The sequence below is a fragment of the Notamacropus eugenii genome, chromosome 3 (assembly GCF_028372415.1).
Source record: "Notamacropus eugenii isolate mMacEug1 chromosome 3, mMacEug1.pri_v2, whole genome shotgun sequence".
Classification (NCBI taxonomy): Eukaryota; Metazoa; Chordata; class Mammalia; order Diprotodontia; family Macropodidae; genus Notamacropus; species Notamacropus eugenii.
The window spans coordinates 204,786,333-204,800,355 of record NC_092874.1 but is presented as its reverse complement, the minus strand read 5'-3'; the positions used below and the strand labels follow the sequence as shown (position 1 = coordinate 204,800,355).

At 37.0% G+C, this 14,023-nt stretch overlaps 1 protein-coding gene across 11 annotated transcripts in view; it reads right to left on the bottom strand.

Moving 5' to 3' along the window:
* The window catches only part of ERC1 (ELKS/RAB6-interacting/CAST family member 1), a 406,669-nt gene that overhangs the window by 201,150 nt on the left and 191,496 nt on the right, over positions 1 to 14,023 (bottom strand). For all 11 annotated transcript variants that reach the window (XR_011977073.1, XR_011977072.1, XR_011977074.1 and 8 more), the window contains one exon: positions 7,525 to 7,660. Coding sequence is in view for 7 of the 11 variants with exons in the window: in XM_072654117.1 (XP_072510218.1) it covers positions 7,525 to 7,660 (136 nt within the window). In the remaining 4 variants the exon portion in view is untranslated. The remainder of the gene's footprint in view (positions 1 to 7,524; positions 7,661 to 14,023) is intronic.

Below are 14,023 nucleotides of genomic sequence, written 5' to 3'. Positions count from 1 at the left end.
GGGCTCCTCTACCCCCTCCTGCTGCCTTGGCATTGGGACTGGACCACTCTAATCTCTCACACAGGTGTGACAGGATTTTTCCACTTACTTTCCAATATGTCCTTGGCATTGAGGGGTTATAAAGTCTAGAAATCGCACAGGTGCCAGATACTCAGTTCCCCCTAAGCCTGCTCAGGTCCCATCTGTAACAGCTCAGCCCACACTGGATCACGCTTTGTTACCAACCTGGCACAATAGATGCTTCCCATCAATCTTCCAGGCTGACTTGGTCTGGATATTTGCTTCACTGTGTCATTCTGTAATTTGTTTAGAGTAATTTTATACAAGTATTTGATTAGGTTTTGGGGGAGAGCTGTAGCAAGTCCCTGCTTTTTCTCACTTCAGCTAAAGTATAACATATTCAGCTCCAGTCTTTTACCTTTACTCCGGGTATATCTCTCTGCTTCAGATGTGTTTTTTGTAAACAACATATTTTTTTTAATCCACTCTGCTATCAGCTTTTGTTTTATGGGAGAGTTCATTTCATTCACATTCACAGTTATGTTTACTAACTGTGTATTTCTCTCCATCCTATTTCCCCCTCATTTAGGCTTTTTTATCTCTTTTCTCCTTTCTATTCCTCACCAGTATTTTGCTTGACCACCAACTCCCTCAATCTTCTGTTCCTTCTATCAGCCCTCCTCCCTTTTCTTCCTCCTTTCCCTATTACTTTTTCCCTCTCTTCTGCTGTCCCTTCTGTCTACCTTCCCCTCCCATTTCTTTCCCCTTTTCCCTCATACTTCCTCTAGGGCAAAATAGATTTCTATACTGAGTTGAGTGTGTATGTTATTTTCTCTCTGAGGGAAATCCAATGAGAGTAAGGTTCAAACAATGCTCGCCTCCCTCCCTTCTTTAAAAGTTTACTGATTTTTCAGCACATTTCCAAATTTCTTTCCATAATGGCTAGGACAATTCACAACTGCACCAACAGTGCACCAGTATGCCAGTCTTCCAGTAACCCTTCCAAAAATTTTAGTTTTTTATATACAAAAATTTTTATAGACAATTCTTACTGAATGCCAAATAAAATGAGAATTTTCATATACACAGTAGAAAAGAAAAAAAAAGAATGTAACATGAAACAGCAGATCTCCATGACATATACAGCTTGCCTTCATGTATACGTATATGTGAATATTTTTGTTGTTGTTGTTCAGTTGTCTGACTCTTCGTCAACTCATTTGGGGTTTTCTTGCCAAAGATACTGGAATGGTTTGCCATTTACTTCTCCTGCTCATTTTACAGATGAGCAAACAGAGGCAAACAAGTGACTTACCTAGTGTAACAATGCTAATAAATCAGAAATCAGATTTGAACTCAGGAAGATGAGTCTTCTTGACTCCAGGCCTGGTGCTTTATCCACTAACCACTGAGCTGCCTATATACACGTGTGTGTGTGTATGTATAACAAACTCAACATGTAATTTTCACAGCTCTCCTGTTTGTGATTCTTTCTGGACTTCCTAATGTTTTCTTCTCTCAATCTAACATAAAATTCTTAACATATTAGGGAATGATACTTTTATTTCTATTCTTTCTCATGATTATGTTAAACATAATTACATTAGGACCATTCATTCCTATTGTCTTTTGCTTAAATTTAGCATATTTACATATATGTGTGAGAATTCATTTGGAACCCTTCTCTGTTCTAAACAACATTAATCAGTTTGATATGATTTCATAGGGATAGTGATTGTTAAGTTCCGTATATAATGCCCCAGAGCTGTGAGTTGCAGATTTTAGGTTCATTTGTTTACTCACAGGAAGTTAACTAGAGGCCCTGTATCCTTATTCTTCCCTGCCATAGTGACCAAGCCCAATGTGTCAGAGGTGACTCAATTACATGGAAAATCCCCCAACTTACTTCTGTATCTGCAGAGTATTTCCTCTTGTTCAACAAGAACAGATGACTGTCTTATGACCACTTAGTCACTGGAGATGCCCTATGCTTCGTCTAACCTGAAACACCCTTGCTGATGTAACATTTCTAGTCAATGCACTATTTTTTGGCCTGCAATTATCTAACAACTTTTCAGTTACTTAACTTTTCAGTGGATGAAGCTGATAACTTCTATTGCCCTATTATATCACTCTTAGAAGGACAACCTTGTCAGAACAAGTCTCTTTTAAAGCTCTAATTGCAGAGCTTTTCTTTCCCTTTTCTTTCACTTCTGAATACTCTTCATCTTCCTGACAAGGCAAGCAAGTTTTTCCTCCTCCTCCTCAACCTAAGATCCTTTGTTTCCCCACTGAAACCTTGTTTTCCTTTAGGAACCCTTCTACTCCCCAGCAAACCGGAAAGTCTCTTAATTTTCTCCTAAAGAAGCAAGATCAGCCTACACTTAGAAGAAAACAGATAACAGTCACTTGGCCGTGGCAGAAATGCAAACATCTTACATTTGATGCTTTGTATAACTTTCTTTATTCTCTATAATGTTAGAGATCTCCAGCCTTGGTTCTTACAAAGTTTTAAGGTGTATTCTTAGCTTTTACAACGCTAACCACTCAAGTAAAACTTTTACGGTCAATTATCATTTTTTAACAAATTTACAACCTCACTCACATTCCTTTTCCTTACTCTCAACATCTCCACAGCCACAGACACAAATCTCCCTCTTCTCTTTCATGCCTGTATCAATCTCCAGTTGGTTTTACCATTTTATGGTAGCAATCCATTCAATCTGATTAACACTAATCATTCACTAACCTTTTCTGATTTACCTTATTCTGTCTTTCCAACTATCTTCTCCCTCTATCTTCTTCCTTTGATTCTCTTCTCTAATTTTCCTTAAACTTTTCCTATTCTCTGTAATTGTCCTTCATTCTACTTCTCTTACCCACTAACACAATATGAACCAGTATCAGGGCTTAGAGATTGTTCTTCAAATTTTTATCAATTTCTCCCAAATTCTGCAAACTTTCACCCCAAATTCAACCTCTAATCTACTTACTGAATCCAAATACTTCCAAGTAACCAAATGATTCCATAGCCATAACAGTAAATGTTAGAATATTACAGCAGAGGAAACCACAATATCATATATAACCAGTTGACAACTATGGGAAGCAATAAGAACCTAATAATCTGAGGTTTTTCAATGGGAGTTTGAGACAAAACAAACAAAGCACCTTCTTAAAACACCATAATGCTGAGGTTAATTCAACTCAACCAGTGGATTACATATGAATTTTTGCTTTACGGAAATGAAATAATGCAGCAAAATGATCAGAGAAGTACTAGTTTTACAGCTACAAAAAACTGGGTTGGCGTTCTACCTATGGTACAGAGTGGCGATCTTACCCTGAACAAGTCCTTTAAGCAAAGCAGATTTGACCTATTTTCATAAATAGAATTACTGCAAGTTCACTATACCAGCCGTCACCAAACTTTTTTGATCATACACCTCTACCAATAAAAAAAGTATGCACACATAAGTCCAATATATGTATATTTACTTATTTATAAACTATGTACACATATTGCTGTACTAATAAGTACATTCTAAAATTTGTGCCAAAAAAAAGAGATATTTGATTTTAGAGGCAATAGAGAGCCTGTTATTGAATGAAAATCGTTTTGGCGATGTGGAAGATGTCTTGGATTATTAGCACTGAATTATCTGAGATACAGAGAATAATTAGGAAGCTTTTGCAAAAGTCCAGTTAAGAGGTGAAAAGGGCCTGAACTATGACAGCTATGTTTGTAGAGAGAAGGAGACAGATTCGACAGAGGTTGAAAAGGCAAGGTTTGGCAACTAACTGCCTACGTAAAATAAGGGAAAGCAAGGAATCAAGGAAAACACCAAGTCTGAGAACTTGGGTAAGTGGAAAGATGGTGATGATCTTAAAAGTGTGGAGGAAAAGATAATAAGTACTGCTGCAAACATGCTGAATGAGAGCCTAAAGAATATCTAATTCAAAAGGTCCACTAGGCAGTTCATGCTACAGGACTTGTATTCAAAAGAGAGATTTAGACTGAATATACAGATAGATAAGATAGATTTGAAAGCTGATAATTAAACTAATGGGAGGTGATAAAAGCAACAATTTTTTAAGTATAAAGAAGACAAGGCAGTATGTCCACAGGGAGTGGATGTAATAGTAAAGAAGAGCCAGTAATGGAGAATGAGAAGGAACAGTCAGACTGGTTAAGCAAAACCAGGAGACATCAATGGCATGATAATCCAGAAAGAATAGTATACTGCAGGAGAGGGTGGTCAATATGTCAAATGCTGCAGAGAATGCAATAAGGATAAGGATTGAAAAAGGATTATCAGATTTGGTAATTAAAAGATCTTTGGTAACTTTGAAGTGATCAGTGTCAATTAATGAAGAACTGAGAATAAGGAGGAAGTTGAGAACCTGGTAGAGTTAAAAGTATTAACCCAAATGGAAACTCAGAAGTTTGAAAGAAGGATGATTTCGGTAGGAAATAAAAGTCATAGTCCATCCATGCCTTTTCACCCTGTGCTACTAAAAATGAGGTAAGGGGAGTAGTTACTGAGAAGATACTGTACCAGAATGCAGAGTACTCAATCAGTGCTGATCAAGTGGACAGACTGGTGGGAGAGGGATTGCGGGGTAAGCTAGTGCAGTTGGTGCTGGCGCCTGGACTCAGTTAAGTTAGATCTCTCATGCCCTAAGATGACTATACCTGGTTAAACTAGGGAAGGAGAGCTGTGGGAAGGAGCAGAGTGAGAGGGATTTGAAGGATATGGTATAGTGGTGCTAAAGACAAGCCGTTAATTGGTTATCAAAGGGAGGGTACGATGTGATTCTTCTCCTTGGATCATTCTGTTCCATAGACTCAACTTTGGAGACTGCTGATCCATACCGATAAAATAACAAGCTTGGTCTCTCCAACCCCACCAAAAAAAGGGAAAAATAAAGTTCAGCTTTTCCAAAAAATTGAGCATAGAAAACTGATCTTTCAATAGCTTCCATTCCCCTCACCCTCTCTCCTATGCCAAAAGCACACAATTTAATGCATAAAAACTCAAAACACTTTTACAAATACATCTTTTATATTAAACTAAATTATAGGACTCCAGAGCACCATGCTGGGGCTAGCAGATTAAGGAAAGAAGGAGGGGAAGTGAAGTTAAATTTTCCCTCTCCCTGTAAAGCTTTTTTTTGTAAAAATGCTAATAGGTCTAGGAGGAATTTAGTACAACTCAGCAAACATTTAGCACCCATTATGTGAGGGAAAAGACTCTGACAGGTGCTAATGATACTGAATCACCCTTCATCTGGCACAGTTCTTTGATCATAGCCAGAATGTGACAGATGCCCAACGTCTCATACTCAAGATAACATAATAATATTTGTCATCATTATCCTCATCATCCATAAGAAGGCAACCTGACTTAGACAATGGAGAAGTGGATAAAGGGGTGAAATCAAGAAGGTTTGGGTACCATCTCTGACATGACCTCGCTGTGAAACACAAATGACTATGAATGAATTATTTTAACTTTTGAGTATTTAACCTTTGCTATAAAATGGGAATAATATTGCCTATTATCTCTATTTCATTAGCTTTTCAGGAGTTTCAAGTAGAAAACCTATGTAAAGTACTTTGTAAACTTTAAAGTACCTTATGAATATCAGAGATGTAGAACCAATCTGAAACTCCCATCACATGAAAGAGCCCTAAATCCTGTACTGGCCAATCAAAAAGGGACATTTGGCCCACTGTGAGTTAACATACCATAATCCTTTGCATGCTCTCTAACTGAACCCCAAAATTAAGCTGACTGGGAGCATACTCCAGTTTATGACTGATAAAGATAAGGCAAGTTGAACCAGACACCATCTTGATTGGTATTTCTCTTATCTTATTGTTTTACAGCATGCTCTTATAAAGACACTATCTTGATATTCTTACTTTATGACATCCTGGGGGTACCTTCTTGTTCCATGGAAACTATAATTTTTGATGACATGAGCATCCTGAATCAGAGAGGGGAGGGAAGCATTCCCTTGCTCTATGGGCATATAATCTGTGAAGCTGAACCCCAAAGTGAGCTCATTTCCAAATGTATGCATGTCTGCCTGCTTTGAGAGAAATAAACACATGCAAACAGTCTAATTCTGTTTGTCTTAGAACAAACTCTGCCAAGTTGACAGTTATTATTGTCAAGGAGTAATAGCATTAACCCTTAGTGGAACAAAAAACATTTCAACCTTGAATGGTGAAAGAAGAAAGTGAAACAGTCTGATTAAGGGGAGATAAAGGATATGGAATGCCAAGTTCAGAGAATAGTTAGCACATTAGTTTGTATGAAATTTGAATTAGAAAGGAGAGCTGCAATGAAAGAGTGGAGGGTTTCCCATGGCCAAACAACTGAGTTCATATTTTGCCTTGAGGCATCAAGTGATCTCCTGAAGATTTTTAGGCAGGTGAGTGACAGTCCAACAACATGGAAGGTTACTATGGGAATCATGGAGAAGAAAGCTGAAAAAGACAGAGACCAGAAGCAGGGAGATGAATCATGAGTCTGTTTAATGAACAAGATGAGTATAGGTAAGTGCCTCAACTACAATACAATTTATAGTGGATTAGTGGACAGAAAGGAAAAGAAAGTGAGTCTAGAACAGGGAAATAAAGGGAAGAGTGACTGAAGTGAGGGCACTGAAATCAAGTGTTTGCCTTGGTAAGAACAAACATTTATGGAATGAAGCAGAAGGAAAGATAAGAGAACAGATCATTATTATCAGAGAGAAGAATTTCAGAATCTAGGATTATTGAGGTAACTGAGTTATGGGTGATTCCATGATCTTTCACATCTCTAGCTGCTCAAGTAGAACCAACTGAGATAAGAGATGAAGAAGTTAAAAAAGTGGGAAAACAATATTTGGTGAGGGTACAGCAAAATATTAATGAAAACATGGAAAAAAACAAAACAAATGAAAAAAATTATAGCATCAATAAAGTTCTCAAATATAAGAGCAGGATGTGTAGTGGAAAAGAAGACTGTGAGCTAAGAACTGAAGTTCTTGAGAAAACAGGAGGAATGACTTAGGGACCTGCTGATAGAGAAGTGGAATGGAGCTCAAAGGAGGACAGCTAAGTAAAGCGGCAGAGAGAGGGCTAGCAAATGAAAATGTGGAACAAGAAGTATGTTCACTTTCCCTCTGGGCCCATAAATCATGGACAGTTCCCAATACTAAAGATGTGGGCCAAGGATGCAGTGATTTTATGAGGGACCTTGGTTTTCATGAGCATAAGATAACAACACTTTGAGAGGATCTAGAATGAAAGGGAGTATGTTAATGTTAGAAGGAAGAAAAGTATCAAGTATCAGCAGAAGGAAGGGAGCAGAGGAAGAGAGGCACTAACTAAGGGGAGGCTTGAGCTCAACTGGACCAACAGTGGAGAAAGGCAGCAAAAAGAAATAGGGAGAAACACCCAAGCATAGAAAAACAACAGGCCATTATAGATCCCCACCACCCCCATTGATGTTTTCTTTCAGCTCTGACCTGGAGCTGCTGAGAGCTGTCATTGAGATTGTCTTCCCTCCTCCGAGCCTCCTCCAGCATCTGCGCGCTCTTCTTTTTCTCCACCTGCTCCTTGTGCTTCAGATTGGCGACCTTCTTATTTTGGTCTTTTACTTGCCTATTGAGGAAAAAAATGAACTTTTCAACATTGTGTGCTCCCTTTATTCTATGAAGATGACACTAAAGAACAATTTGAAGGAAGCTGGTCTTGGGATTCCTGTAGTTTCCAACACTTTTCTACTCCACTGAAACCAAATTTACATAAATGACACCCCATTTTTCTATTAAATAACATTTATTTAAACTCCATATGTAGTGCTTAAAAATGACTGCATAGAACAAAAGAACACCATATGATCAATAGCCAATAAACATTTATTAAGCATCTACTATGCTCCAAACATCATACTAAGTGCTGGGGATACAAATAAAGGTGTGTGTGTGAGCTCTCACGGAGCTCACAGTCTAAAGAGGTAAACAATATGCAAATAACCACATTTCAACATGTTATGCACAGGATAAATTAGGGAAAAAAAACAGAATGAAGGTACAAAATTGGGGGGGGGGGTCAGGAAAAGGTAATTTTAACTTCATAGGACAGAAAAGGACACTATCAGGGTCTTCAGTTAGAAGTACGACAAATTTGTTAAACTAAAGGCCTGTGAACCCTAGATGAGTGACTAAAACTGGAGATAAATTTTTCTCTAGTTCAAGATAGTTTGATGATGTTTAGCCAAATATCTCTGACTAGTGATAAAAAATGCTTTTGAAGAAACTAAAAATAGATAAGATACTGCTATTCTGTCAGTAAGGGATGTGATGGAGACATGAATCAATTAAGATGAAAAAAAAGTCAAATCTCAGCTACAAATGCAAAACACATACACACAGTTTATCAATTTTAACGGATAATTTATATTTTTAAGTATGCTACTCACATTTATTTAAGAGATACAAAAATACTAAAAGGGAATTCATGAGCAGTACTTTTTGTTTTTAAATAATATGCATATAGAAATTCATCATAAATTACTGATGTAGATTCTGTAAGATGGCAGTGTGAAACACAAATGGAAATGGAAGCCACTACACAGTATATAAGAACTCCTGCAGGCCACAGAGTGACCTAGAAAACTACGTTTGCATACATTTTTTTAATAATTTCAACACCACATAAAAATCAGACCAGATATAACAAATATGTAAAAAAGACATTATTATTACATATTTGACCATTTAAAAATATTTGTTTTTATTTACAAAATATAAATCAGATAGGAACTACAGATAAAAAGCATGTAATTTTATGTTTTAATATGGAAGATTCAAAATCATTATAGAACATATATTATAAAAAATTCAAAATCAATTTAACATCATTTGCTTGAAATTTGGCATCTTTCGCCAGAAACTATTTGATTGATATTGGCTACAATAATGATAAAATATGCTACTCATCATCTGAGAGATTAGAAAGGGACTTTCTTCTAGATCACACCTTCTAACTATATAGTTATCTCTCAGGGTTCTGTCCTGGATTCTCTTCTCTTCTCCCTCTATACTACTTTATGGTGATCTCATCAGCATCCATGTACTTAGTTACCATCTCTATGCTGATGATTCTCAAAAATACCTTTCCTGACATAGTCTCACTGCTGATCTTCAATCTCCTGTCTCCAATCATCTTTTAGATATCTCAAACTGGATGTCCAGTAGACATCTTAAACTCAGTATGTCCAAAACAAAATTCATTTATCTTTTCCCTTACACATTCCCCTGTTCCTTCCTACCCTATTACCACAGAAGGCAACACCAATCTTCCAGTCTCTCAGGCCAGCAATCTAAGAGTCATCATGGATTCATCATGAGCTCTCCCTGGCAGTTGCCACAGGGCCAGCTAAATTTACCTTTGGAATATCTTTCAATATGCCCCCCTCTCTCCTCTGACATTGTGACTACTATAATGCAGGCCCTCATCACCTAGTACCTAGATTATTGAACTAACTTCACTGAAGTCATTTACCATTTCAAGACATTTTCCATCTGGTCACTAAAATGATTTTCTTAAAATGAAGGTCCAATCATGTCACTCCTTCTACTCAATAAACTCCAGGAACAAATACAAAAGGCTCTCTTTAGCATTCAAAGTCCTTTATAATCTAGTCCCCTCCTACCTTTCCAGTCTTCTTATATACTCCTGTCTCACTGACACATATTGACATTGTCCTCTTGATTCTTCCATGAACAAGACACTCCATCTTTAAGCTTGGGCATTTTCTCTGGCTGTCCCCCATTCCTGGAATGTTTTATTTCTCTGCTCTATCTACTGAGCTCCCTGGCATCCATCCCACCTTCTACAGGAAGTCTTTACAAAACTCTCTTAATTGCAGTGTTTCTATTAATTATCTCCTACATAACTTATATATAGATTGCTTGTTAAATATTTCTTCCCATATTGTTTCAGCCATTAGACAATAAACACCTTGAAAGCAGGGACTGGTTTTTGGCCTTTTTTGCTGTGTATATATATCTATATATCTAGAGATATATAGATATAAATATATGTATGTAAAAGAAGATTTTAACTGCTGAAAGAATAAAATTTTATTGTGCTTCAGTTGCCATTTTCATATTCTTTTCAGAAATCTGTTTCCTTTACTCTTTTGTTTGTAGTATATTATATTTTAACTGAATTCAAATTGAAAAGCCTAAAAAAATCTAGTCAATTTTAGATAGGAGTAATTTGAGTTTCAGAGAGTATATGTAAGTTGGCTAAGGTCTTATAGGTAGTAAATAGCAGAGCCAGAATTTCTATCTATCTCCTCTGACTCCAAATTTGTTGTTTTTCCCACCATACTACATATTCTATTTCTGAGAAAAAAACTATTCTGGGGTCCACCAATTAGGAGATGGTTTTCGTTCAGTCATGTACAACTTTTTGTCACCTTATTTCAGGCTTTCTTGGCAAAGATACTGGAGTGGTTTGTCAGTTTTTTTCCCAGATCATTTTACAGATACAGAAACTGAGGGAAAAAAAAGGTTAAATGACTTCCCCAGGGCCATATACCTAGTAAGTACCTGAAGCCACATTTAAACACAGGTCCTTTGGACTCCAGCACTGGCACTCTATCCCCTGTGCTACGTCACTGCCATTGATTAGGTACTGCTGTCACTTATCAAATCAACAATACAAATATGATGACCTGCAGTTTCATTATACCCAAAAACAGACTCAATTAATTGTTTTTATGAGTCAGTGAGCCTAGAGTGCCAGCTTCAGCAACTTTATTTAGAATGTGAATATGTAAGTAGCAGAGAAAAATTTGAATTTTACAAAATGGAGGAAGAAAATATGAGGGTATACACTTTCAGAAACAAGTAACAGAAGGGGAGATAAGGACACCTCACATCTGGTCAAAATTAGAATAGTGACTCTAGCTTCCAGGAACATTATCTAGAAGCTCAAAATAGAGACTGGGGCAATGTCCTCTTCTTATAATGAGGCAAGAAGTCTCATCTAGGGTTCTTTTTGCATAACAGTCTTTCTGTTTTCACAGTGGCAAAAAGAAGTCTAAACAGCTGCTGTTTTGATTGAAGCTCATATCTGTTCATTTCCAATCACATTCTTGTATATCCTATTGTTTTCTCAAGATGCCTAGATATGTTTTCGAGCAGGCATTTCTGAAAGGTTAACATGTATTAGGAGGCACTGAATAACATAAAGGAAAATTATGAGTATTATAAGACACATGGTTTTCAGGGGTGGAGCCAAGATATGAGAGAAAAAGCAGGGACTTGCCCGAGTTCATCCAAATTCCCTTCAAAACAACTTTAAATAATGCCTCAAAAGTAATTCTGAAGTAATTCAGAATCCACAAAAGGATGAAATTAAACAGTTTTCTAGTACAAGACAACTTAGAAGGACAACAGAAAACAACTGTTACAGCAAGGTGAGAGAGGAGTGCAGTCCAACTACAGCAAAAGCTGTGCAAGGGTGGGCCATACCCCAGCAAACCAGCAGCTCTCATGGAGGTGTCCTGACTCTTCAGCCCACAAACAGTAACAAAGTTGGAAAACTGGTCAGAAAGAGAATACGGGGGGGGAGGGGGGGGGGGGTGTTCCCCTTTGCTAGAACTGGATATAGGACCTTGCGGCATTGCCCAAACAAGGATCTAGGTCACAGTCCCAGGGCAAAAAGGAGCACAACAGAGCTTGTAGTCCAACTCTGTTTGGTTACAGTTCCATGGTGGAAAAGAGTACTTGTGGTCATTCACAGACCACGGTACAGGCCAGAAATGTAGTAAACACACCTCTCCTTAAACTATATCATCTTGGAAGAATTGAAAACTTACAAAAAGAGCTCTGAAAACAGCTGCACAACAAAGAGACATTGAGTACCACCTCTACCCCAGGAGCACAGTACAACTTTAATATATAAAGTTAAAAGCCAAGAAATAGACTGGAAAAATGACCAAATAAAAGAAAAAGAATCTGATCACAGAAAGTTACTATAGTGACAGGGAAGATCAAAACACAAACTCAACAGACAACAAAGTCAAAACTGCTGCATCAAAAGCTTCAAAGGAAAGTGTGAATTCGTTCCAGGCTGTGAAAGCACTCAAAAAGGATGTTAAAACTCAAATAAGAAATGCAGAAGAAAAAGTTGGCAAAAGAAATGAGAGCAATACAAGAAAATCATGAAAAAAGAGTCAGCAGCACATAAAGGAAACGTGCACACACACACACACACACACACACACACACACACAATATCAGAGAAAATAACACTCTGAAAACAGAATAGGCAAAACGGAGGCCAAATCTCAAGTGAAGAGAAGAATGCCTTAAAAAGTAGAATTGGCCGAAGGGAAAAACAAGCACAAAAATTCAGTGAAGAAAAGAACTTCTTACAAAGCAGAATTGGCTAAATAGAAAAAAAAAAAAACCTGGTACAAAAGTTCATTGAAGAAAATGATTCCTTAAAATTTAGAATTGGGCAAGTTAATGACTCTATGAAACATCAAGAAAAAACAAAAATCAAAACAATAAAAATGAAAAGTATGAAAAAAATAGAAGAAAATAGGAAATATCTCACTGAAAAAACAATGACATGGAATCAAGATCATTTAAGAATTCTTGGACCACTTGAAAGACATGATCAGAAATAAAGTCTAGACATAATTTTTCAAGAAATTATCAAGGATAATTACCCTAATATTTTAGAAAAAGAGGGTAAAACAGAAATTGAAACAATCTACAGATCACCTCCTAAAAGAGATCCCAAAATGAAAACTCTCAGGAGTATTAATAGCCAAATTCCAGAGCTCCCAGGACAAGGAGAAAACACTGCAAGTAGTCAGAAGAAACAATTCAAGTATTGTGGAAACATAATCAGGAACTTGACATATTAAAAACCGAATGTCAAAAATTGTTTTTATATGTACATGGAAAAAAATGAAACTTTTTTTTTTTTAGAAAAAAAGTAGGAAAAGCTTCATGCAGAAGTTGGAATTTTAGCTAGGACCCAAAGGAAAGCTGGGGATGCCAGAAGGTAAGGAAAGGAGGGAGAAAGAGAATTCCAGATATGGGAGATGCTTTACAGAAAAAGAAACTAAAGCAAAGTACCCATTTTATTTGCAAAAATAAATAACCTGGGCACCTTGTCTTACCTATGTATACTGCATGTAAATACTTCATATAAGCTGTACACATGTATTTATAGAGGAACTACATATGTATTTTAAGGATTATGTACATATATTTAAGCCTTTTATATATACACACATCCTTATCCATACACATACATGCATATAAATATGTGTGTGTATATATATGTATGTATTTGTATATTGAGGTGTTGTTGCTGTTATTGTTGTTCATTTGTGTCCAACTCTTTGAAACCCATGCACCGTAACATGACAGGCCCTTCTGTCCTCCACTAACTCTTGAAGTCTGTCCAAGTTCATGTTCATTGTTTCCATGACACTATTTATCCATCTCATCTTCTGCCATCTCCTTTTTCTTTTGCCTTCAATCTTTCTCAATATCAGTCTTTCCCAATGAGTCTTGTCTTTTCATTCTGTGGCCAAAGTATTGAAGCTTCAACTTCAGTATTTGATCTTCCAGGAAATCTGAATTAATATAAGTATTGACAGATTTGATCTGCTTGTTGTCCAAAGGACTGCCAACAGCCTTCTCCAACACCACAATTTGAAAGCGTTACTTCTGTGACATTCAGTTTTCCTTATAGTCCAATTCTCATATTCATATAATGCTACCGGAAAAATCACAGCTTTGGCCATGTGGACCTTTGCTAGCCAAGGTGATGATCTCTGTCTTTTAGTATGCTGTCCAGATTTGCCATAGCTTTGCTTCCAAGAAGCAAATGTCTTTTAGTTTCATGGCTATAATCACTGTCTGTGATCTGAGTCCATGGATATAAAATCTGACACTGCTTCCTTTCCTTCTCTCTTTATTTGCC